This window comes from Alnus glutinosa, chromosome 1 (assembly GCF_958979055.1).
Source record: "Alnus glutinosa chromosome 1, dhAlnGlut1.1, whole genome shotgun sequence".
Taxonomy (NCBI): domain Eukaryota; kingdom Viridiplantae; phylum Streptophyta; class Magnoliopsida; order Fagales; family Betulaceae; genus Alnus; species Alnus glutinosa.
Window position 1 is genome coordinate 43,407,892 of NC_084886.1, and position 26,479 is coordinate 43,434,370.

Below are 26,479 nucleotides of genomic sequence, written 5' to 3' on the forward strand. Positions count from 1 at the left end.
GCTGATCACTCGCCGACCAGGAGAGAGCTACACGACCCGCCAGGTAACCATCGAGACCGGAGAGGGCCGAAGACCGCAACAGGAAGATTCTTGTCGAAAAAGAGCCAACCGAGGTTAACAGATCTAACTTTGAACAACATCTCCGCCGGCCATTCTCCAACACCCGTCTATCTCCACGAACCAGAAACCAAAAGCCTCTGCTTGCTCCAATCAAAGACAAAACAACCTCCACCAGTGTAGCACTGTGAGGAAGAAAGGTAAAAATAAATTTAATATAACTGAAAGAAATTCCACCTATCATCAATGACATTGTTTATAGTAATGTATCGCCTCCCATTGTTGATTTTTGGTCTCTCATTTATCAATAAGATTCGGATTTTGTTAAAAAAAAAAAAAACTCGTTGCAAACCCATATAAGTATATAACCGGACTGATTTTATATTTTTCTCATAAATAAAAGAAAGATCTTTTTAGTTAATTATTTTTGCCCCCTGAAACCGCAGCAAATACAAAGCAGTACCAATTGAGAGGCGGCGCTCGCGCCTGCGCCTGAAACTGAAACCAACTCTGTTTTCATTGAAGCTCGCAATTGACGAACAAACCTGATATCGAAGAAGAAGAAAATGGTGAAGGTGCGCATGAACACGGCCGATGTGGCCGCAGAGGTGAAGTGCTTGCGTAGGCTAATCGGCATGCGTTGCTCCAATGTCTATGATCTTTCTCCCAAGGTATGCTCCTTCCTATTTTACAAAACCCTAATTCCAATACATACGAACTCGCTTGTAACTACAAGCTTTGAACCAGCAAAACAAGCAATTATTGTATTTAACGCATATATCTACAAATTCATTTTTTTAATATTCACTTGAAGTATTTGTTGGAATTAATTGAATTTTCCTGCAAGGAGGATATAAAATGGAGTGGTGTGGTGTGTGAATTGTTTGCAGACCTATGTGTTCAAGTTGATGAATAGTAGTGGAGTCACGGAGTCCGGCGAGAGCGAGAAAGTCCTATTGTTGATGGAAAGTGGTGCTAGATTGCACACCACCGCATATGTTAGGTGAGACTTCATTGATAAGGGCATTACAAGCTTTGCCTACATTGTTACTACCATGCGTTTGGTTGCTGAGAAATCCAAGAAAGGATTAAGAAAAAGAGAAGGGATTTTTTTTTTTTTCTTTTACTTGGAGATAACAAGTGGGTGTTGTGAAATTTTTACAAATGTTTATATATGCTTTCTGTTTTCATACTTTAGGTAATCTGGCAAAGTAGAAGGGAAAAAAAAGAAAGAAAAATAAACAATTTAAATGTTTTTTTGTTCTTCACCATCAATAGGGACAAAAGTAATACCCCTTCGGGGTTTACTCTCAAATTGAGGAAGCATATACGTACCAGAAGGCTTGAGGATGTACGGCAACTTGGATATGATCGGGTATAAGTATATCGTTGTGGATATTTGTTCATGCTTCAGAGTGCTTTAGACTACTTACTCTTTATTTTATTTTATTTTTTTCCTTGTTCCTTTTTATCCTTTTTCCCATTTTTTTCCCTGACCTTGTTACAGATTGTTCTCTTTCAATTTGGACTGGGTGCTAATGCATACTATGTTATATTGGAGCTGTATGCTCATGGAAACATTCTCCTAACAGATTCTGATTTTATGGTCATGACCCTTCTCCGGTCCCACAGGTTGTGATTCACTTTCTCATTCTATTTATGGTAATGCCTTTCTGTAGAGGGTGGGGTCGTGAGTTCAAGGCTGATTGAGTGCGTGTGTAATTTATAAATAATATGAAAAAGTTGTATGCCTTACCTCAGAATTCACCACCTACATGATTCGTCTATATTGTATGATATGTACTCTCTTTTTTATGTCTGGTGTGCTGATTGGCTGATGTTTGAAGAAAAAAAAGAAGATGGGGTTTTAGCATTCTTTGTTTAATTATTTATTAAAATAGTTTGTCCCAAAAGAAAAATTATAGTAAAATCCATTTGCTCAAAGATTGTTTATTCAGTTCTTATTTACTTGCATCTATCGCTTATTTTGAAAATTTTATGGAGGTGTTGAAAGAATTATCTTTGTTTATTAGATATTGCTTTGTCATGCTTTTTCTTGGGAGGCTCAACTGCCTAGGGGTTGCTGAGACACCTTAATTATACTGGTGTTTTATTGGACCCTGTTGCTAGGCTTTTTTGCTTGCTTGATTGCACTGTCGTTGGATGTTGGCATTTTTTCGTTAAAACATGGCCAGGATAATCTCTGGTAGCTCCTACTATGCTTTCCTGTTTAGTAGTAAAAATCAAATAAACTTCTACTTTTGTTGTTCTCTCATTTTTCCCATTAAATTGAGTTATTAGCTAGATAATAACAACAACTCATCAACAACAGGGATGATGATAAAGGGTTTGCAATCATGTCACGCCACCGTTATCCTACTGAAATTTGTCGAGTTTTTGAGCGAACAACTGCTGCAAAGTTACAAGCAGCCCTTACTTCTTCCAAGGGGCCTGATAACAATGAACCTGTTGAAAATAATAATGCTAGAACTAATGTGTCTGCTGCACCAAAAGAAAAGCAGGGTAGCCGTAAAGGTGGGAAATCATCTGAGTCAAGTAAAAATACCAGTGATGGTACTCATGCCAAACAGGCCATGTTGAAAACTGTCGTTGGGGAGGGACTTGGTTATGGACCTGCACTTGCTGAGCATATTATACTCGATGCTGATCTGATTCCTAATACAAAAGTTCCTAAAGATAACAAGTGGGATGATGATACAGTTCAGGCTTTGCTCCAAGCTGTTACAAAGTTTGAGGACTGGCTGGAGGATATTATTTCTGGAGATAAAGTTCCTGAAGGATTCATATTGCAGAAACAAAATTCTGAACCTGGAAATACTGGGCAGGTTACTTTGGTAGTCCTCTGTTCATCTTCCTTCACATATGCTGGTTTAGAGTGCAGTTGTTGTTCTATTAGATTTTGTTTGATGGTCAGAAAGTGCCAATCATATCTAAGCATTTTAGTTGAATATTGAGTTGCATTGTATTTTTGTAATTTTTGCTTTCGATTCCTTTGCAGATTTACCATGATTTCTGCCCCATCTTACTGAACCAGTTCAAGACTAGGGAGTATGTGAAGTTTGAAACATTTGATGCTGCTTTGGATGAGTTCTACAGCAAAATTGAGGGTCAAAAGGTAGAACACCAGCAAAAGGCAAAAGAGAACTCTGCCATCCAGAAACTGAATAAAATACGCTTGGATCAGGTTTGCTACTTTTATCATTTTTGAGGTATATGGACTGAGTACATACACTTAAAAGGAGTTGATATGACTGGAGAATTGACTGAACCCTGTTGTTTCTCTTTTCTCTTTTTTCTTTTTCTTTTTTTTTTTTTCTTTTTTTTTGGGTGGGGGGGGGGGGGGGGGGGGGGGGGGCATTTGGAGTGGACTTCCTGAACTTATTCATCCATAGAAGATTAATTTTCAGATTTACATCTTGCCCCCTCGTGTTACATTATGTGTCATCAATATCCGTCCACTTATGGGGCTTGAGTTTGCCTCTTTTGCTGCAAAATATGCCTTATCATAAAAAGGTCTTAAGGTGACTGGTGGATTAGGAACCCTTTTTGAAGTTGGAGGGCGGGAGGGAGATGAGTCCTTTTCTGCATTATTTTGTTTCCTCATCTATATATTTGCTGAGATATCTATGAAAGTCAAAGTGTAAAAGTTCAATTTTTTTTTCCTAGCATCACCAGATTTGACCAGAAAATAAATATAGATTTCAGTAGGGTGGTTGCTCTGTAGTCAGAACAAAATTGAAAAGATCTTGTGGGTGATGATGGTCATATGACAAATTGATAAAGTAGCTAGCCATTGGCCATTTTATCCAACTGACTAGCTTTGAGGTTTTGTGTTTGGATGTGAACAACAATTGAGTCCTTCATTTCCTTGCACTGTTATGTCTTCATAGAAAAAAAAAAAATAAAAAATCATGTAACCAGTCAAGAGATCAGTGATCTTTTGGATTAGGATTACTTAAAATTTAGAGTATACATTAATGTGAATAAGAAATTTTCTTTTTGGAGCTTCCTTTTGAGTTCATTTTATTACTATATCCTACTCTAGGAAAATCGTGTGCATACACTAAGGAGTGAAGTTGATCGTAGTATTCAAATGGCGGAGTTGATAGAATACAACTTGGAAGATGTGGATGCTGCAATATTAGCTGTGCGTGTAACTCTTGCAAAGGGCATGAATTGGGAGGACCTTGCTCGTATGGTGAAGGAGGAGAGGAAATCCGGAAACCCTGTGGCTGGCCTCATTGACAAGCTCCATCTTGAAAGGAATTGTATGACATTGCTGTTGAGCAACAATCTTGATGAAATGGATGATGATGAGAAGACACTCCCAGTGGATAAGGTGTTACATGAATTATAATTTGGTATTCTTTACTTCAGCTCAATCTGCTTTAGATAAAAAAGAAAAAAGATGAAGCACTTCAGCTTACTCTGCCTTTTATGCGCTTCTATCATTGGTTTTTATTTACTTATTTGGTTTTACTTTCTTCTGTAGACATCTATGTTTATATGCATGGACGTACATGGTTTTTGTGCTTTATTATTATGTCTTCATTAATGTTTTTTTTTTTAAAAAAAAAAAATCTGGTTTCAAGGAACCCAAGTAACAAATAGATAAAAAAAAAAAAGTACAAAAGAAAAGAAAAACAACAAAAAACATAGATAGAAGAAACTGAATTTGAGAGAAGTTGTTTTAGGCCTTTTGGATGAATGAAAACTGAATTTATAAGCAATAAGCCTTTCTTTGATGCAGCAGCAACCCAATGGGTTGCTCCATTAGAGAGATTTCCCTTGAAAAATGAGCACCGGAGTAGGATTTAATTAGGCTTTAAGTCTTCTTCAAGGATGGCTGGCCTAACATGTAAAGAGCATTGTAGAAAATCAGCTTCACACATTGCCCATGCCTCTGCCACTACCACTGAATTAGCCATGATTTTGAAAAACTTGCCAACCACCACTTTGCCAGTCTTTTTTGAAGAATCGAAGGCTGCATCTGTGTTAACTTTGAGCCAGTTGAAGGGGGATGCTGCCACTGATGAGATGAGGGGAGGACTTGCTGTTGTGGGCTGCGTTGAGGTTTTGGAATACGATAGATTGGACTGTTGGTCTCAGATTAGTCTATGCACAAAGAGTTAGATGAGTGCAAAGAAGTCAGTGATAAACTGTCTAACATCTTCTTCCCATTTGAATGGCGAATAAGATTTTAGTATTATCAATGCTGAAATGTTCTATAGTTATTCTTGTCATCGTCGCCATGTTTTCAACACTTTCTCTTATGGAAGCTTATCTTTCTGTTGGGCATTATTTTGAGCTTTGCTAATCTATATAATCAAAAAGATGTCTCTAACATTTATACTTTGGTGATTATAATTGGACTTTTTAGGTTGAAGTTGATTTAGCTCTTTCAGCGCATGCCAATGCTCGGCGGTGGTATGAAATGAAGAAAAAACAGGAGAGCAAACATGAAAAGACCATTACCTCACATGAGAAAGCTTTTAAAGCTGCTGAGAGAAAGACTCGTCTACAGCTTTCACAGGTAGCTTCACATTGCAGTGATTCTTTACATATGGTTGCTGAACTGCTGATACTCTAATTTTGTATGTTAACTAAACTATCATTGGCTCAATGGTCCCATTCTATTGGGCATTGTTATTTTGGATATACATTTTAATTTTCTAAAGTCAGTAGTCATTAATGTCATGACATATGGTATCAGATTGCTAACTTACATGCATAACTTGATGTGTTGGTGGTTTTTAATCATAGGCATTTTGCCAGGAAGTTGGTGGGCTCATCATGAATTAGGTCAGGGTGGCTGGCGGCATTGGGATTTAACATATTTCTATCATTGGCTTATTTGATTTTGCAATGGTCTTTACACTGATAACCTGTAGAATTTTTATTTATTTATTTATTTATTATTATTATTATTATTTTATTATTATTTTGATGACGAGGAACCCCTCCAAGGTAGGGTCACTTTGTGTACCCACTCCTGTTGGGTAAACCTCGGACCCATACAAAGCGCCCTTCCACACGGATCAGGTAATATTTTGACTTCGCTGGGGGACTAGCCCCAAGGATTTGTTTGCACTCAATGGGATTCAAACCTTAAACCTTGATGAAAATGTCAAAATATTATGTGAATGGCTTTGAATTCATACCCATCTAGTGAGCGTCTATTCAGTATATAAAGAGATTACATAGAGTACAACATAACTTCTAACTTCTAGCTTCTAGCTTCCTGATCTAATTCTATCTCTTCGAGATAGACTTATCTAATACAAAACTGTAATCAGTAATCTAAACTAACTTAAATACAATACAAGTAAAACTCTTTCACTCAATACAAGTAGGACTTTTATCGACTCTTATCTCTAGGAGTTGTGAACGCAAAGCGGTGTGAGTAGGAGTCATGTGATTAGAAGCAGCCGAGTCCACATACCAGATTTTAGGGGAATGTTTACCTTGACACCCCATTGCTGATAAGGCTGAAATTAGAATCTGTTGTACCATTGCTGGAGTGCAATAATCTGGTGCAGGAGGGGTGGCAGGAGCAGCAGTCGGTGTGGCAAGAACTGAAGTCTGAAATGCTTGGGCTGGACGATTCGAGGGACGAATACGACATTCCTTGATAATGCGACCCTTCTTCTTGCAATAAGAGCAGAATTTTTTAGGACAATTAACAGCAATATGTCCAGATTCCTTGCAGCAGAAACACTGCAATGTCCGAGAATGCATAGGTGGTCCACGGCCTTGGGCAGAGAAAGCCACAGTTGCAGCCCCAGAACTGCCATGAGATTGCTCCAAAATAGCTTGAGTACTAAGACGTTCTTCGCGAAGTAACTCACCAAAACAAACATCAAGAGAGGGAACCGGAGAGCGATTCAGTAAAGAGGAGCGAACGGATTCAAATTCTGGGCGAAGTTTCATGAGAAACTGATCACGCTGGGTAGAAGCGTGAAGCGATTGAATAGCAGAGAGAGCAGCAGCAGGAACTTCCGCAGTAACCAAGGCAGCATATTCATGCCAAAGAGTCAAAAAACCCGAGTAATAGTCTTGGATGGAAAGACTATTATGCTGAAACATGGCAATTGCATGTTCTAACTGAAAGCGACGAGCATCATTATCTTGATGATAAACCTTCTTCAAATAAGCCCCACATGGCTTGAGCTGAGCGATGAGGTTGCAGGTGAGTGACAATATGAGACTCCACTGAACCAAGAAGCCAGGACATGATACGTGCATCAAGCACAGCCCAGGACGGAGAAGACCCATCAGCCTTAGATTTCTTAGAAGCTGGCAAGGATTCAACATCCGTGCCATCAATATGACCCCAAAGAGCTTTGCCCTTGAGAAAAAATTCAAACTGAAATGCCCAGGTAGCATAATTGGTGCCTGTAAACTTAACACACATAGGAGCAGAATCCATAGAGAACCCGAGAGGAGAGGATTGCCAAGAAACCACCGAGAAATACAGCACCGCCTACCCAGCAGTGACGGAGAAAAAAACAACCACCGAGACCTCAAACAGAGGCTGCCCAGAGAAGTGCCGAGAAAACCACCGAGAGAAGACAGCACCGCCCACCCAGCAGTGACCGAGAAAGAAACACTGAGACCTCAAACAGAGGCTGCCGAAAACACCAACACAGGCTGCAGAAAATTGTTCCGAGAGACTTGAGCCAAGAGAATTGTGCCGAGAGGGACAGACCACCGTGCGGTGAATGCCCAAACCAGAAACCGAGAACCGAACAAAAAAAAAATCGTAGGGAAAAACTTAGCAATTGGGCTCTGATACCATGTCAAAATATTATGTGAATGGCTTTGAATGCATACCCATCTAGTGAGCGTCTATTCAGTATATAAAGAGATTACATAGAGTACAACATAACTTCTAACTTCTAGCTTCTAGCTTCCTGATCTAATTCTATCTCTTCGAGATAGACTTATCTAATACAAAACTGTAATCAGTAATCTAAACTAACTTAAATACAATACAAGTAAAACTCTTTCACTCAATACAAGTAGGACTCTTATCGACTCTTATCTCTAGGAGTTGTGAACAATTATGCACAGCTGTCCATTGACAGAAAATGCCTCCAAGACCAAGGCCCTTACCACTTGAGCCAACCCCTTGGGATTAGCTTGTAAAAAGTTTATTAGGTTCAACACTAATTCAAAACTTGCTACTTGGGATGCAGGGGTGATGATCATGGTGTAATGAGAGATTTTGGGCTTGAATCTCAAATACTTCTTGCAACTGATTACTATGGCTATGATCTGGCTAAAAATGAAAAAGTCAGTTAATAAGATAAATAATATATTTAATTCAGACACATTAAAGATCTCAGATGTTATCCTCCCACAAGGAGGGTTGTGTTGCACCAAATGTTTGTTTCATTCAAGATATATAGTATGAACTGCCATGCAAAAAGGATATATTTTGTTTTTGATTAGTAATTGGCTCCAAGGAGAGGGGGAAGGGGATTTTCGAACTAGTAGTGTTGCGTTTAAGGAAGTTCTAGTAGTCACCATTCTGGATCAAAGCTGATATATCAAATATGTCTTCTCCCATAAAAATGCAGGAAAAAACCGTCGCCACAATTTCACATATGCGCAAAGTTCACTGGTTTGAGAAATTCAATTGGTTCATCAGCAGTGAGAACTATTTGATTATCAGTGGGCGTGATGCTCAACAGAACGAGATGATAGTCAAACGCTATATGTCAAAAGGAGATCTGTAAGTAAATGCTATCATTGTTATTGTAGTATGTGCCAACTCCTGACTCTGATATTTATCTTTTTCTAGGAAAATTAAGGATATCTTCAATTAGTTCAGATTTTATGAATATTCTAGTCATTAGGTTTAATGAGAAGTTAAATTGATGTCTGCTTCTTATGTTGATTGGATTACATAACAGGTATGTCCATGCAGATCTGCATGGAGCTTCCAGTACTGTGATAAAAAATCACAGGCCTGAACAACCAGTACCTCCTCTGACTTTAAACCAAACAGGATGTTTCACGGTAAGTCAGTAATGTTTCCATGTATTGTTAATACTATTCTTTATCAAATGTTTCTGCAGTGGAGCGAATAATAACACAGGATACAATATGATTCAACTCTATCTTTTAATATGTGATGTAGGTTTGCCATAGTCAGGCATGGGATGCAAAGATCGTCACTAGCGCTTGGTGGGTTTATCCTCACCAGGTCAGTAAAACTGCTCCTACTGGGGAATATCTTACAGTCGGGAGTTTTATGATCCGTGGGAAGAAAAATTTTCTTCCTCCACACCCTCTTATTATGGGCTTTGGGTTGTTATTTCGGTTAGATGAGAGCTCCTTGGGATCACATTTAAATGAAAGGAGGGTAAGAGGAGAAGAGGAAGCGATAAATGATGTTGAAGAAAGTCAGCTTCTCGAAGAAAAATCTGATACAGAGTCAGAGAATGAAGCCACAGATGAAAAACTTAAAGTAGAACTGGAAAGCATTCCCGAGTCATCTGCAGATCTACGTAAATCAGTTTTTGAGGGATCTGCAGTTGAACCTGCTTATAATGGCTCAACTACCACCAATGCTAAAGAAGCTATTGATTCGCATGATTTGCCTGTTGAGGAGAGGACCACCTTGGGTGGTGTTAATAAGGAAAATGTTTCTGGTATTGCTAGAAATGTTGTTTCTCCTGTCAACCCGCAACTTGAGGACCTCATTGATCGAGCTCTTGGGCTAGGCTCTGCTAGTGTATCTGGTAAAAGTTATGGGCTTGAAGCTTCTCATATTGATCCATTTGAGGAGGATAATCATGAAGAGAGTAAAGCTATAGTCAAAGATAAACCTTATATCTCAAAGGCTGAAAGAAGAAAGCACAAGAAAGATCAGAACAATGTGGGTGTAGATGCAAATGTTGAGCAGGAAACTGAAAAACCAAAAGAAACTGATGCTTCTGTCGCTTATCAAGAGAAAAAGGTTCAAACTACAAAACCAGGTGTTGGCAAAATCAGTCGTGGGCAGAGAGGTAAACTCAAGAAGATGAAGGAGAAGTATGCTGATCAAGATGAGGAAGAAAGGAACATTCGTATGGCTTTACTGGCTGTGAGTATAATTACTTGCACTATTCTTTCTGTGCTAGTCATCAGTAGAAATCCTGATATTGCTTCTATCCTTCCATATAATTTGTTTTTGGTTCCTTTTTTTTTTTTTTTGTTGATACCGCTAAATCTATGGCCATGCTATGGGTGTGTGGGTGCATGGGTTTGAATATCTGTGGCCTTACTCGTAGAGTAATTCAAAGTTTTCTTTGTTTTTTACACTGCTCTAGTTAAGTTCTTTTCCTTGAAGAAATATTGCTCAATAAATTCACAACTCTATTAGCAAAGTAGAGTTCCTCATCATTCTAGTTGCCAATTCCTATATCTTGTGAAAGATTATGCTCAATTTGGATCTAAGCATATCAATTATGTTAAGGGGTTGATATTTCTTTTGACAAATAATGATGGAAACTTGTTCCTTAACTCTCCGTTGTTCTTCCATTATCATGTTCTAATTACTCAACTAATTACTTCAAAACTTAATATTTGTGAATTTTCAGTCTGCTGGAAAAATAAACAAGACAGATGGAGAGACACAAAATGAAAATGCAGCTGCAGCCAAAGAGAAGAAACTTGGTAGTGGTATGTTTTCCAAGTTTTTAGCCATCAGAAATGTCAATGGCAGTTATGTCATTTTTAGTTTTCTACATGATTGTTTTACTTCGCTCAAAAGCCATTATTTGACGGTAGAGAATCTATAGTTGGGGACTGATATATCAAATTGTCATATATCACAGAAGTAACATTAATGACAAACCATATTTTGTATTGGTTTTTTTTGGGATCATCTAAAATGGTCCTCTGATATAAATTATTTTAATCTAGCAGGTCCTGCTGATGCTCCAAAAATATGTTACAAGTGTAAGAAGGCAGGTCACCTTTCCCGGGACTGTCGAGAGCATCCAGATGGATCTTCGCATAGTCATTCAAATGCTAGTTTTGAAGGTGACTCCCATGTGATTTTGGGTAACACTGCCTCTGTAATAGACAGGGTGGCTATGGAAGAGGATGATATCCATGAGATTGGTGAAGACGAGAAAGGGAAATTGAATGATGTTGATTACTTGACTGGGAATCCACTGCCTAGTGATGTTCTCTTATATGCCGTTCCTGTCTGTGGTCCTTACAATGCAGTTCAATCATATAAATACCGTGTCAAGATAATTCCAGGCACTGCAAAGAAAGGGAAAGGTATCTAATGTTTCCATTTTTCCTAAAATGTACACTTCGACAAAGTTTATTTTCTTTGAAGTTGTCTTCTTTTCCCCCGCTTTTTACTTGGTCGGTACTTGCTTCTCTATATTTCATGCCATGTGTGTGCAGTAGTGCCATCGTGTTTCTGCCTCTATTACTAGGACAAAATTTGCATCCCTTTGAATTTTTTTCAATCTGAATTTGGATGTATGGAATGGTAACATATTATTAGCGGGCTAATCTGTGGAGCATTATGGTGTTAATTGAGCCCCAGGTTCAAAGACTTTAGGTTTGTTTGGTAAAAAAAATTTAGATGATACTTTTTGCTTTTTAGTTGTGATGTGACATAGAGGGGAAAATAGTTTTGAATGTTTAGTTGTTTGTTAATGCTTTTGCTTTTTTGCTACTGTCCTAAAAAGTGTTGCCAAACAATCACTTATCTTGTAGATTTGCTAATTTATTTTTCTTTTATTTCTTCACTTTTTTGTAGCTGCAAAAATGGCCATGAATTTGTTTGGCCACATGCCAGAGGCAACAAATAGAGAGAAGGAATTGATGAAAGCATGTACAGACCCTGAGCTAGTTGCTGCAATTGTTGGCAATGTGAAGGTAACTGCTGCAGGACTGACCCAGTTGAAACAGAAGCAAAAGAAAGGTAAGAAGAGCAGCAGCAAAGGAGGAAGGTAGTGGGTGTTTCTGAAAACAAGCAGAGGCTTTTTCAAATCATCGTGTTTATGCTCTCTTTTTGGAAGTTCAGTTTTGTTCTCTCAGATTAGAACTTCTGAAAACTAGCCCCTTTAGTTTACTTGGGGAAAAAAACGAGAATGTGTGTATGTGCAGCTAATTTGTTTATTAAGCAAATGTCGATCAGTCTAGTCCTTGCTTAGCCAATACTGACAATCAAAGAAATTGAAATCTCATACGAGTAATGAATATAGTTACCTGGTAATAAAGAGTGCAAGTGGCGATCATTTCTTTATCCTTGTCCCTTCTGCTTTTTCTTTTCTTTTTCTTTAAATATCAAAAGGTATAATTTTCTGGCGTAGATCAAAATCTTTACTCACAGATCCTCCGGCGCAAAATTATCTTATCCGTGTTCAGGCCAAAAATTTAAAGGCTTGCAATCCCTCCAATCCTGTGCTTTTTATAACATTTGCACTTGGGGCTTAAATCTAGATAATTGAATAACCAAACAAACATTTAGCTAGAGAATGATAAAAATAAACATTCGAGGCAGGTTACTTAAATCAAAATAATTGAATAACCAAATAAGAACAAAAAGCTGATGATCATTTGATTCCTAAATTAAGTACGGCTTCAAATGAATCTCATAATATTTTTGCAATCTTTATATACTCTGTTTCTGACAAGATCACAGAGGAAAGTTTTGTGAAAAGGAAAAGAAAAAAGTTAAAAGGCAATGTGATCACCAATAAAATTTGAGGAATCAATATATTTAGGCCAGAGGCGGACCCCAAAGGTTTTGATAATAATTTTACAAGCCAATTAACATAGGAGCATACAAAAAGGAGGAAAAGCTATGCTAGTCTCAATCATGATTCTACAGCTGAAGGAACATCACTCAGATCAAGACCCTCTGCCGGCAAGTCTGAAGTAAGCGGACCCAAGATTCCGTCGGAGCTGAGGGTCAGTCCACTCTGCAAATGAGAAGAGTATTTGCACATTTAGGCTCACCAAAAGGAACAGACACTCTTATTCAAAAACAAAACAGAGAATCCATCCCAGCCCTTGGACCCTGATCTTCAGGACTGTTGGTTCATGCACAAAGGCAAATCTCTAAGGATATATAACTAAACAAGTACCTCCGGCTGGAATCTAAGCATGTCTGCACGAGCCATAGCTTCAGCTTGAGCAATCCTCTGCCTGAATGTCTGAGCCATTTCCTCGGCCTGTCAGACCAGAATCAGAAACATTACTATAATTTCTCTCTAATTTTAATATGCTTGGGAGCAAGACAGAAATAATTCATGTATCAGAAAAAAGGGAAGCATGAGCTAAACAACTTCGTTTTGGTGCTTTCCTCTGTCCTCTGAAACTACAAGATATTAGTCACACTAAAAGTTCTCATAGGCACTGGAATGGGTAATTCTTGCAGGAACATGACCAAAAGACAGGATTAACCTCTAACACTAGAATTTACCATATAATCATTAAAGAAATTGGTAGTGAGGTTTGGGATCATTTTTCAGAAAATACCTTCTCAAAAACAAGCTTTGGATTGCGAATCATGTCTCCAGGAGTAGGTTCTAACTTCTTGGTAGAAAGACTTACTCGGCCTCTCTCACGGTCATGGCTCAGTATCATGACCTACACCAAGAGAATTAGTTTAGAAGTGTTAGTGTTCGTCTCCATAGAGTAGCATAATCTCCGCCAAGAACTTACATTATGGACATACCTTAAGAGTATCACCAGGTTGAAGTACCGTCGCAATATCTGAGACACGATCATGACTGATCTGACTGACATGAAGAAGGCCATTGATTCCACCAATGTCAATGAAGGCACCATATGGTTTTAGGCTCTGCACAGTTCCAATAACCACCGATCCAATTCCTAGTTGTGCCTGGCTATCAGCCATGGCTTTCCGGTTGCTTAGGACAAGCCTCGATTGTTCCTCATCAACCTCCACAAACTTCAGTGGAAGCTCCTTATCAAGAAGCTCTTCTGCGGTTGATTTCTAATACATTTACAAGGAGCATAAAATTTGGGTTACAAATAATTGGAACTTTATCGTATATCAATTATGAAGCTTAGTATAGAACAGATGTATGTCGGAAGAAAGAAAATATGTTGGGATGGTGAACTTATTCTCTTAGTTATACAAGATAAAATCCAATCAAATAGATAATGTTGGGTACAATAATTACCTAATCTAAAACTAGTGTGGAAGGAGCCTTTTTTTTTTTTTTTTGAAAAGTTAGTGTGGAAGGAACTTCTCAACATGACATCAATAAGTATCTTGCATACTTTGTTAGGAAGTAATTATAGTTGTTGCTTTTATCATCATTTGATACACACTTAAGGGTGGCCAATAGTACAGCCAGTTCATCCTGACCTCGACCTCGACCTCGACCACCACTTCCAACTCTTAATTCTTTTTCACCTGTAAACCTTTTTTTTTTCTTCATATAATTACTATGAGGAGCTATTAAATTGAGCCTTGGAACGTGCAACCCATGTTTAAGAACTAACCGATGATATCTGTGAAAAAGGAACAAACCCTCTAAGGCCTTCCAACAAAGCCACCACTCCACCTTTATTTGCACCAACTACCTGCATATAGATTCCAGGAATTAAATTTTAAAAATAAAGAAAGATAATAGGATAAAAAGGAAATAATCGAGCAGTTACTTGAACAGCACAAAGTTCCAACAATGCATGAATAATTGAATTCATGAAAGACCTAGACCAGGTGACAAAAAAGAAGGATTTTATAGCAAGAACTTCCTCAACTGATTCTTTAGACTTTATGAAGGTACAAGAAAGCACTTGACCGGCAACACTACACAAACAATACTCAAGCTGCTTGGCATAAAACTCATTGCCTCAATGAAAATACTGGACAAGGATCACATACTAATATTCCAGACAAAAGAAGACCTAGAACAGAAGCAAAATTCTTGGTGCGCAAATTCCCACCTTACCCTTGATGACAACATCCTCAGCTTGAAGCTGTCTACATCTTTCCCATGCAAGTTCATATTGGATATTTCTTAAGCTCAGGATCAAGCTATCATCAGCTTCATTTTCACCAATAATTACAAACTCCTCTTTCAAACCAGTAACTATGCCTGCTTCTTCCACATGTTTTAATTTGTGAATGCATGCCTCTTGGACGGGCAAGTATGCTGAAGACTTTGCAGTAATGTCAACTAGTGCACCATTATTATCTGTACTGAACACGATTCCTTTGACCTGAGAGAAAATATCCATATAACTCATCAAGCTAATCGTCCTTTTGTGCATGTATCTGTGCACTTGTTTATACAAATGCAATTATCCATGAAAAGAACGAAATACAATCAAATAACAAAAGTAATAGGCAACAGGTTTCTTCTGCATCTCATAAGAAAAATTCTCTTTCATAAATCAATGTCATGAAAGCCTTATCCTATTTTCTTTTAAAAGAAAAATTAATGCCAACCTTATCCTCGCCAAACTAACAAACTTGGAAGAAATAAATCATTTTAGCACATAATTCAGGAAAAGCAGAACCCTTCCTACAGAAACCCAATGGAAGCATAAGATTTTAAATTTAATTTAAAAAAATTGAAAAACCATTGTTCTCTTCTTAATTGAAATTTGTAGCAAAACAAACTCATCCTTTTTCCCATCAAACTATTTTGTAATATCAAACTCATCAGCAGCCGCCAGCACTCAATGTGAATCCAATCACACATACCCAATATCAAATAGCACAAAAACTAACATAAAGTTCCTCATTTTAGCTCACACCCATCTGGGAAACTCACAAGAAACCACGATTCCTTGCATGCCTGACTTTGACAAATACAAATTTCACATAACCCTCATTGATAATCCCTCACTCTAGCTCATACCCAGAAACAAGCTCTCACTCTAGACCTATTTCCCATTCACAATTTCAAAGAAGCATCGAAAAAACTCAGGGACATAAAAAGTGTGGCCAACCAACCTTGGTCCCAAGCTCAGAATTGAAGTCGTACTTCTCGAGAGCGTCATGGAAGGTCTCGAGAGTGAAGGAAACGCCTTCTGTAGGGTCAATACGACAGCGTTCGTAGGCTTCTTCGAAGAGTTGTTTGAGCTTGGCCCTATCTTTGGTCTGTGCGTTTGAGATTGCCACTGCTGCTGAGACAATGGGGGGCTGCACAGTGGCTTTCTGGGTCTGTTTTGAAGAGAAGAAGGGCTTCGAGAGTCGCGACGAAGAGAGTGGTGGGCATCTCAGGCCTGTGAATTGCTGAGCCAAAGAAGCCATGGCTCTCTCTCTCTCTCTCTCTCCCTCTGTGGAATAAGCTTTTTGTGTCTGTGTTTGTTGGGTCGGATAAGATAAAGAAAATGAAATGGATGAAGACCTTAGATAGGCTTCTTCAACGGGGCCCATGGTTATAAACTTGTTAAGGCAGTTGTAGTTTTTCTAAGGCGATACAATGTAGAGTTTTCTTAACCCCGTTGGCTGTTGCAAATCAGAAGTTGTAAGGACCAAAAGTAATCGCTGTAATAGGCTCGAAAACAATTTTTTAAGTCATAGCTTGTTAAGGCGATAGTAGGTGCTAAGACGATAAAACGTGTCACAAATTGAAGTAATGAAATTGGAAAGACGTTTGGGATTACAATTTAAAAAAATTATTTTTAAAAATAAAATTATTTGTTAAAATTGTTATTTGACATTTAAAATTATAATTTAGCCTTCAAAATTATTCATTTTTAAAAGATATACTCCATTTTTCTCTGCGTTTTTAAATTGCAAATTTTAAAGTATGCACTCGCAAATAATATATTTTTTTGTAATTTAGTTTAAAATTATACTTTTAGTATGCAAAATCATAATGTCAAACGCATTCTTGGTAAGTCTCAAAAACAATTTTGAAGGTCGATATTAAAAGAATACGAATTTATCATTGTTCATCTGTTTAAGACAACTTTCTTCTGTTTTTTTGGTTTGTTTGTTTTATTTTTTCAAGTAAAAGTTTTGGAAGCCCACAAATTAGTATATGTCATTACAATTTTCATCGGAATATCAATCGAAAGTACATGTAAAAGAGGAGAAAAGTACACAATGAAACTTGCCGGTGTAGTCCGGCGGGGGATAATTGTGATTTTTAAGTTAGTATGTATTTAAGAAAATGGCTCAAAATAAAACTATGATAGATTTTTGGACGGAGACAAAAGTACCCTCTACCTAGCTAGTTTTGAGTTACCTTTTATAATGACATGCACTCAACTGCTCACCACTAATTACTCCACTATGATGGTCTTCAGAGTAGCTTATCTCACGTTCTTCCACTTTTTATTGTGCCCTCTACTTGATATTCGAGGCTCATGCGGTGGTTATGAAAATTGCTCAGGTAGCGTGAAAGTGATGTATGATGGAATCTTGTGTGCTAATGGTTAGGTGATCCTGGCTTGGTAGGTTAGTATGTTGGTTATATGGGCATGTTGGCGCGTAAGTCTAACAATTAATATCCCCAATCCCCTTCACAATTTGTATAATTGAGAGGTATTTTGAAGGAAATATGTATACTTTTTCATAATTATAACAATGATAAAAAATAAATAAATAAAAAGCTACTTACAATTAAAAGTAGTGTAACATTAATGTCAATCTCTTGCATAAGGTCACTAGTTCGAATCTCCTTCCCCTCTCTTGTGTGAACATGTCTAAAAAATTATTATTATTTTCATTTAGGCTAGGGATTATGGACCACATCTTTTCTGAAAAGAAGAGAACTTGGAAAATATATAATCTAACTTGTGTAAAAAAGTTCTCCGTTCTCTCTCCTATTCCTAAAGCAAACTTCTCTGTTGGTCATGGCTACCGAAGAGGAGGTTGTGCTCTTCACGACCTCCTCCTCCCCTTTCCTCCTCTCTTCCATTTTCCTTCCCCCCCCTCCCTTTCCAGTCTCCTCCGAGGCTCCACCTGCCTCATTGAAGGCCCTACCTGTCTCTTTTGAGGCCTTATCTACCTCTTTTGAGGTTTTCCCTTTCAATAATAGCTTCATCGGCTCCTCTTCCACCGTCTTCTCGGATTTTGCTTCCCTCAATTGTTCCCTTTGGTAGATCCGACTTCTTCTTGAAATTTTTGGATTTGGGTTTCTCAAACTCAGATCTGTCAATTTCTGGAAGTCCCACCCTCAAACGCACCATACCACCGTGCTCCTCGGCTTCACCGCTTCCATCCGACACCGATCTCGTCTCCATCCGGCTTGCACGCCCCGGAGCGTCTCCTGCACGCGCCCGGGGAGTAGATCTTACTCGCTAGCGTGTGAGTTTCACGCGCCGACGCGTAGCAGGTCGTCCATCTCCGTGCGAGCTTCTCCTTCGTCGCTGCTGCTAGTGTTTTGTTGTATTTCTGTTGTTTTCCCACATTTTTGTGGGTTCTTTTTGTACTTTTATTTGTGTTTTGTTGCTTTTGTTCTATGGTTTGGGTTATAATCTCACAGTTCCTTTGAAAGCTGATCTGTTAGAGGAGATTATTGCTGGGTTTCGTTCTTCACCAACGGATCCTCTACGGTCTTTGGTAGTGGTTTTTCAGCAACATCCATCCTCCGGTGGTTGTTGTTTTTCTTGGTTGGGGCTCTTTGAGTCCTTTTGCCATTTAAAACCGCATAGTGCGGCCCCAGGAAAGGCCTGGCTCGTTTATGATTTTTCTGAAATCATAGATGATTACCATTGCCTACTGTTACTTGTTTGTGATTGTATTTTGCTGCCTTTTCCATTGTGGTTCGATTGGTTTGTAGTTTGATCCCCTCCCCCTCTCCCATGTTTGAATAGGAGGAAAAAAAGAAAAAAGAAAAAAAAGAGGATTATGGACCACATTTTATTTTATTCTTTGTTTGTTAATTTGTTTCGGCTAATTAATGACCTAATTGTATTATCGGCTGGGAACCACACCTCATGAAGTGGAAGTTACTATTTTGAATCCTCCTCTCCCTATTGTGTGGACATGTCAAAAAAAATAAAAAATAAAAAAATTAAAGACCTGATTGTGTTACTGAGTACTAATATCAAATTAAATGCAAACTTTTTTTTTTTTTTTTTTGTCTGGGCAAATGCAAACTTTTACTTGCTATATACGCACACGTGTACATGCACAAGATAAGGATATAGAATACAAAGAGGAGAGTATTTAATTCCTCAAATTAAGGTAGCTAGAAAAGGAATTAACCCTTAAAAACCTAAATGAAAATAATATTTTATGCAAGAGATTGACATTAATGTTACACTATTTTGAATTGTAAGTACCTTTTTTATTTTATTTATTTATTTATTATTGTTCTTATAATTATGAAAAAGTTTGCATACTCCTTTCAAAACTACCTCCTAACCAGTGGCGGACGCACATGTATGCTGGGGGGGACGAATGTCCCCCCAAAAATTTTAAAATTCCCTTAAAAATTTTTAAATTTTTAAATTTGTCCCCCTAAAATATCTAAATTTGTCCCCCCTAAATTTTTTTTATATGTTTTGACCCCTCTTTTATTTTGAAAAGCCAAAAATATCCTTGATTTGTACCGTTAGGTTCTAACCAAAATCCAAACCTAGTTTCCTTTTTTTTACTGTGACTGAGCTCGCAAGTCACAAATCAACCTGGGAAGTGGGAAGCCTGCACCAGCACGTCTGCAATCAACTAATCAGCCTGTGAAGCCTGCACCACTGCACCAGCACGTCTGCAAAGACTGCAATCACCTAATCAAGAAAACAGGCGAGTCAGGCGATGATGAGTCGATGACCAATTGTCCCCAAGAGTTGTATTGACAATTTGACAGTGTTGGAAATCCCTGTTCTGGGTACATCGGACTCGGACCACAGTGGGAGCAGGCTGAGCGTGAGCAGCAACTTCAGCTCGTCCGCCTCGTCGTCTCTCCTCCCCAAAAACTGACGCTCGACGCCGACGGTGACTCCTCGTCGTCCTCGAGTCCTCAACTCCGAGAAAGCCACGGTGGGTCTCGGCGTCTCGCAGACTCGCAGTGGAAGTCATTGATCGAGGGCGGCCCATGAGGTTTCGATTCTCGAAGAACTGGAAGTCTGGAAGATTTAGGAAGAATAATCTGAGGTAAGAAGTAAGAACAAACATATTTGGATCTTCCTCTGTATTTTTGCTTCTTTTCTTATTTTTGTGTATTTAAATTTAAAAGTATTCTGAGTTGAAAAGGATTATTTCTCTTGTTCTTGTAGTTAACAAGTTACTTAGTTATCACTTATCAAATATCAACCAATGCCATGGATAATTTCAGACTTTCAGAGTTTCAGTCCTGGTAACTGGTAAGAACAAACATCTTCGGATCTTCCTCTGTTTTTTTGCTTTCTTTTCTTATTTTTGTGTATTTAAACTTAAACGTATTCTGGGTTGAAAAGGATTATTCCTCTTGTTCTTGTAGAGTTGTAGTTAACTTATCTTTCAAATGCAATTTGAACCTCTCATCTGCTATAATCAAGAAACTTATCTTTCAAATGAAATTTGAACCTCTCATCTGCTATTGTATTTAATCTATCCATTATGTTCTCCAACGCTCTCTTCACTCTATAACTAGATAGAATCAGATTTGATTGAGAACAGAAGTAGCGTACCTCATTGGTCATGCAACCTTGGATATCCACATGATCATGGAACTCCAGTTTGCGTTGTGAAGCTTCTGATATGTACTCATCCAACAAGTCATCTGCATCATAAGCAATGTCTTTGAGCTTTATCAACCAATCCTTCACTGCCTTATCCAGTACTTGCTGATCTTCTGCATCCTCAAGGACGGCTTGGATTGTTGACAACACGCTCTGAAGCTTTCTCATCTCCTTTTTAGTTCCATGTAACATACCAATACCATACTCTTCAAAAATCTGACAAGACAAATTTTCAAATATCACCTGAACAAGAGCAGAAAGAACTGCCTCTGCCATTTCTATAAATCAATTAAATATGACAATTTCACTTATATATTATCCAATTTTAACTTATTTCTCATTTACACTAAATCTAAACCTACACAATTAAGAATTTGCAAGTTTTTTTTTTTAAACAGTCAAGCATCTCATATATATAAATCAATTAAGTACAATGCTCAACAGTCACAATATCCAAAACACACGGAGGAATTTCCTTAAAAAAAAAACATGTTCCTCATTAAGAATGAGTGATAGGCACAATTTGAAAACATTAAATTTATGGACCAATATATTTCTATTCATTGGTTGAACCATATATATATTGTTAAAATAAAAATAAAGTATAAAATATATAAAGAAAAACACATGAATTTTGAAGTGATTCAACTTTAGAGGTATGCATCCACCATTAGAAAGTACCCTAAAGAACTACATTTTGATCTTATCAAATTGGGATTATTTGTATTTGATCCAAAGTTTTGTGGAATTTAATCTAATGGAAAGATTTTGTTGTTGTGTAGGTGTAGGCTGTGTTGAGATTGCTGAACAAGAGAAAGATTCTACCCTTGAAGGTACTCTTTTTCTTTGACCCTATAAATTGTGCTTAGTTTATTTTACTAGTAGTTTATATTATTGTGTGTTTGTGATATCGTGAAAATTTGAAATTATAATTTCGAATCGAATTGGTACTTTGATGTAAAAAAATTATACAATCTTTTTTATTGTTAGTGGTAATAAAAACTAAAATAAATATCACTTGTTAGTAGTAATAAAAACTATAATGAAATTCTAACAAAAATCTTATACTTCTAGAAATTTTTCAGGTTAATTCTTGATCCATAAATTTTTCTTAAAGTTAAGAAAAATATGGGCAAGCCAAAAACACTTGATTCGTTCTTTAAGAAAAAAGATGAGAGTCACTCAACAGTCAATACTGATACACCTCTAGCAATAGAAATTGAAGCTTTAGTGACCGATGAGCGTCCCTCCAAATGTCCAAGAATTCAACCTGAAGAAATGGATGCTACTATTTTTCAATGTGATCCAGGATTACGTCGGCAAATATGGGAATTTCCCATAAACTTACAAGATAAAATGCGACGTGCTTATATTAACGCCGGTCCATGTCAACCCATACTTTTGGAATATCCAGTTTCAGGAAAGGGTAATAATCGTCGCCGATTTCAAGCTTCTTGGTTCAACACATACTCAACTTGGTTGGAGTACTCGAAGTCAAAGGATGCCATATTTTGTCTTCAATGCTATGTTTTTGCTAAGAAATCAACAGGCCGTCCAGGATCAGATGCATTTATTGTGAAAGGCTTTAACAATTGGAAAAAGGCGAGCGACACAATGAATAGTTCTTTAATGGGACACGTGGGAAAAGATCCAAATTCACCACATAAAAATGCTGTGAAATGTTGTGAGGATCTAATGAATCAGTCACGGCATATTGACAAGTTAATTGAAAAACAAACATCACAAGAAACAGAGAATAATCGGTTGCGGCTCAAAACCTCGGTAGATAGTGTTCAATGGCTAGCATTCCAAGCATGTGCCTTTAGAGGTTATGATGAAAGCTCTGACTCAAAAAATCAAGGTAACTTCATTGAATTGATAAAGCTCCTAGCAACTTATAATGATGATGTTTCTGGACTTGTCTTGGAGAATGCTCCAAAGAATGCGAAGTATACATCACCCAAAATTCAAAAGGAAATTCTGCATATCATTGCAAATAAAGTGCGGGATGTGATTCGAAAAGAAATTGGGGATGCCAAATTTTGCATTCTCGTTGATGAAGCTCGGGATGAGTCAAAAAGGGAGCAAATGGCCATTATTCTGAGGTTTGTTGATAAAGATGGCTTTATAAAAGAGCGATTCTTTCATGTCGTGCATGTTAATGATACTACTGAATCAACTTTAAAAAAGAATATATGTGCTGTTCTTTCTCGTTACAACCTTCAAATTGAAAATATTCGAGGTCAAGGATATGATGGAGGTAGTAATATGCGTGGTGAATGGAATGGGTTACAAGCTTTATTTTTGAGGGATTGTCCCTATGCATATTATGTGCATTGCATGGCTCATAAACTACAATTAGCTTTAGTTGCAGCATCTAGAGAAGCCAAGCATATTCATCAGTTCTTTATTCAGTTGGCTTCTATTATCAATATTGTTGGTGGTTCTTCTAAACGTCATGATGAATTACAATCTGCTCAAGCTGCTGAAATTGAAAGTTTGATTGTTTCTAATAAAATTGAAACTGGAAAGGGTGCAAATCAAATTGGTACTTTGCAACGACCTGGAGATACTCGATGGTCATCTCATTATCAATCTATTTACAGTTTGATAAGAATGTTTGGTGCAACTTGCTCAGTTATCAACAATATCTCCAAGGAGGGAGCTAATTATTCTCAACGTGGTGATGCTGAAGCGGCTTACATGGTATTAACATCATTTGAATTTGTTTTCATATTGCATTTGATGAATGATATTATGGGACTCACTAATATGTTGTGTCAAACTTTGCAACAAAAATCTATAGACATTTTAAATGCCATGAGTCAAGTTTCAACGACACAATTACTCATTCAACAGAGGAGAGAAGATGGGTGGGAGCCTTTGCTTGCTACTGTTAAATCATTTTGTGAAGAAAATGATATTGATATTCCTGATATGAATGCTCATTACAGTAGAGCTCGAGGTCGATCTCGTCGTCAAGATGAAGGGTCTTTGACAACAGTTGAGCATCATTTTAGAGTTGATATATTTACTGCTGCAATAGACTTTCAATTACAAGAATTGAAAAATAGATTTGGTGAGCAGGCTGTAGAACTCCTCACTCTTAGCGTTGCTTTAAGCCCAAAAGATGCATACAAATCATTTAAGATTGATGATATATGCAAATTAGCTGAGAAGTTTTATCCTAAAGATTTCAACAAGCAAGAAAGATTCTGTTTGAAATTTCAATTGGAGCATTATAAGCTTGATGTACCAAAGCATTCAGATTTTCAAAATATGTCTACATTATCTGAGTTATGCAGAGGATTGGCAGATTCGGGAAAGTCAAAGATCTATCCTTTGATTGACAGGTTGATTCGCCTAGTGTTGACTCTCCCTGTTTCAACTGCAACTACAGAACGAGCTTTTTCTGCCATGAAACTTATAAAAACTAGATTACGTAGTAAAATGGAAGATGAGTTTCTTGCAGACCATATGGTAGTTTATATTGAGAAAGAAATTGCTAAGAATTTCACTTCAGAGATGATAATGGATAAATTTTATTCCATCAGCAATCGTCGTCGAGCATAATTTGAAGGAGAAGCTATGTTTTTTGGGATCTTTGTTTTTTGTATATGTCTATAGAAAAATAGGAAACTTGTGTATTTCAAAGGAAAGTTTTCTTTTCTATGACATGTAACTTTTGTATACAGTAATGACTTACAATTTAATATATAATTAAATTTAAGGTTTTTATATTTTTTATTTTACATAAACACATACAAACACACACATAGAGAAAAACTACATGTATTTATGTACGTATGTAATTATTTATTTATATAAGTTCGTCCAGCCGTCCCCCCTTATTAAAAATCCTGGTTCCGCCCCTGCTCCTAACTACACAAATTGTCAAGGAAATTAAGAATAATTATTGGACTTACGGGTCAACAAGCCCATATAACCAGCATACTAACCTATCGACTCGAGCTCATCTAACTATTGGCACAAGATTCTATCCCACACCACTTCCATGCTACCTGAGTGATTTTCATAACTACTGCTGGCACCGCATGAGCCTTGAATATCAAGCAGAGGGCACAAATGAAAAGTGGAAGAACGTGAGATAAGTCACTCTGAAAACTATCGTAGTGAAGTAAGAACATGGGAAGGGACTCAAGATTTTAATCTACAGAGGGACAAGAGGCATAGAGGGTGTGCGCGGCGCAGGTAGAGGTAGGTTTGAGAGTCGAGTGAACCGTAGCTTCTCTTGCGTAAAGTCATTCTCAGTCTCCTCTTGTTTGTTCACAACATCTTCAACCTCTGGGTGAGAGGCGCATGTAGAGATAGGTTTGTTTAAAATTTTAGGGTTTTTTATTTTTGAGGTCTTTCAGGTTAAGTGTGCGGGGTGGGGCAGGTATCTTGGGTTTTAGAAATTGTATACCCACGACCCCCCCCCCCCCCCCCCCCCCCCCCCCGGCCCGCCCCGGGGCACGCGCGCGTGTCACGTTTTGCCAAGATTGTACCTGAAACCACAAATTTAAGCCTAAAAACCGGACTTTGAGGGCCGGACGGGTCGGATTTTGCCCACCCCTATGGATAATGTCGCCAAACTACCAAAAAAATTGTCAATGTCTTATTTTTTTTCTTCAATAAGACAAAAATACTTCCAATAATTTATTTATTTATTATTTTTTTTTTTAAAAAAAAAAAATACCACTGGTTTTTCATTTTTGTTTTAAAGTTTTAATTTTTTTTAATAGAAATTTTAAATTTTTTAATTTTTATTTTATGAAGGATATTTTTGTTATTGAAGACATTTACCATTTTTTTTTGGGTCAAATCTGGTATGCCGGCCATGGAAGCAATAAAAATTGGGCTCAAACTGATGGGTCCATGGTTTTTTGGGCACTCGTGTCGTGAACCTTGAATGTTTTGAGCTTTGGTGAGCCCATTATGATAAGCAATTATACTTTAAGTATTTATGTTATTTTTGAAAGGAAAAAATATACATGCATGATCATATGATTTTTGGAGTTCTATATATATATATATATAGAGAGAGAGAGAGAGAGATATGTTATTTAACTGTATGAAATATATAATTGTAGTTACATAAAATTATGGGGAATAATAATTTTATTGAACCCCAGCCAAATCCTAAACAAACTCATGTCAAGGTAGATCTAGCAAATTCACCAATAGATCCTTTAATCCTGTATGAAATATAAAATTGCAGTTTCATTGAATTGCTTATTTATTTAGTTACTTGTATTATTTAATATTTTTAATCAATTATTATTATTATATTGTTTTTTATCAACTCTATCTTTTAATCTTGTCCCCTTGTAAATTAAAATTCTGACTCACCCCTGCTTGTAGATGTAGGGAGCTGCTCTATTTGAAATCCTTATAAAGAAAAATTATAACTTAATCCTATTATTTGAATTTTTATGCCAGTTTTGACCTGAAAAATTAACTAAAGTAAGTTCATATAACGTTCTATTGGGTAAAAAAGCTATAAAAAATTCTTTGAGGCTTCTAGAAAATTTAACCATCAATACTAGCTATTTCAAGCTTACTTGGTTTCAATTGGACGGAAATAAATTGGAAAAAAAAAAAAAAACAGAGATGGGATGATGCTAGCTTATATTATATGGTGAAAAACTTTGGTGTTTTACGTAGAATTTCTTCACCTCAATCATACAGTACCCTCGATCTCTATCCCTCAATGATACAGTAATATGACAGATTGACAGGAATGGTCTCCACGTACGTAGAACATATATATATATAT

General features: G+C 37.3%; 3 protein-coding genes and 1 long non-coding RNA gene across 7 annotated transcripts; 3 read left to right on the top strand and 1 right to left on the bottom strand.

The window, feature by feature from the left end:
- The first annotated feature begins 451 nt into the window (after positions 1 to 451).
- On the top strand, positions 452 to 12,340 carry LOC133883014 (uncharacterized). Of its 4 annotated transcripts, none has more exons than XM_062322191.1 (14): positions 452 to 728; positions 948 to 1,060; positions 1,336 to 1,432; positions 1,565 to 1,689; positions 2,390 to 2,912; positions 3,077 to 3,262; positions 4,124 to 4,417; positions 5,459 to 5,611; positions 8,661 to 8,815; positions 8,997 to 9,102; positions 9,224 to 10,171; positions 10,668 to 10,749; positions 10,993 to 11,358; positions 11,852 to 12,340. In XM_062322191.1, the coding sequence occupies exons 1-14, from the start codon at positions 624 to 626 to the stop codon at positions 12,046 to 12,048; spliced, it is 3,450 nt and encodes a 1,149-aa protein (XP_062178175.1). In that variant the 5' UTR covers positions 452 to 623; the 3' UTR covers positions 12,049 to 12,340. The 4 variants fall into 4 exon arrangements, with proteins under 4 accessions (XP_062178175.1, XP_062178189.1, XP_062178196.1 ...); XM_062322205.1 differs by having other exon boundaries at positions 2,390 to 2,903; XM_062322212.1 differs by having other exon boundaries at positions 2,390 to 2,903; positions 10,996 to 11,358.
- A 444-nt stretch (positions 12,341 to 12,784) lies between these two features.
- On the bottom strand, positions 12,785 to 16,406 carry LOC133883041 (small ribosomal subunit protein bS1c). Its single transcript, XM_062322224.1, has 7 exons — positions 16,037 to 16,406; positions 15,022 to 15,297; positions 14,575 to 14,655; positions 13,778 to 14,059; positions 13,579 to 13,689; positions 13,185 to 13,271; positions 12,785 to 13,019 (listed from the first exon to the last, which is right to left on the bottom strand). Exons 1-7 carry the CDS (start codon positions 16,334 to 16,336, stop codon positions 12,915 to 12,917), a joined length of 1,242 nt encoding a protein of 413 aa, XP_062178208.1. The 5' UTR covers positions 16,337 to 16,406; the 3' UTR covers positions 12,785 to 12,914.
- Positions 16,407 to 20,103: 3,697 nt separating this feature from the next.
- On the top strand, positions 20,104 to 21,514 carry LOC133871952 (uncharacterized). Its single transcript, XR_009900906.1, has 3 exons — positions 20,104 to 20,134; positions 20,257 to 20,343; positions 21,483 to 21,514. It is a non-coding gene; the product is annotated as an uncharacterized LOC133871952 (long non-coding RNA).
- Positions 21,515 to 21,828: 314 nt separating this feature from the next.
- LOC133860537 (uncharacterized) lies at positions 21,829 to 24,273 on the top strand. Its single transcript, XM_062296124.1, has 2 exons — positions 21,829 to 22,584; positions 22,921 to 24,273. Exons 1-2 carry the CDS (start codon positions 21,829 to 21,831, stop codon positions 24,271 to 24,273), a joined length of 2,109 nt encoding a protein of 702 aa, XP_062152108.1.
- Positions 24,274 to 26,479: the final 2,206 nt, after the last annotated feature.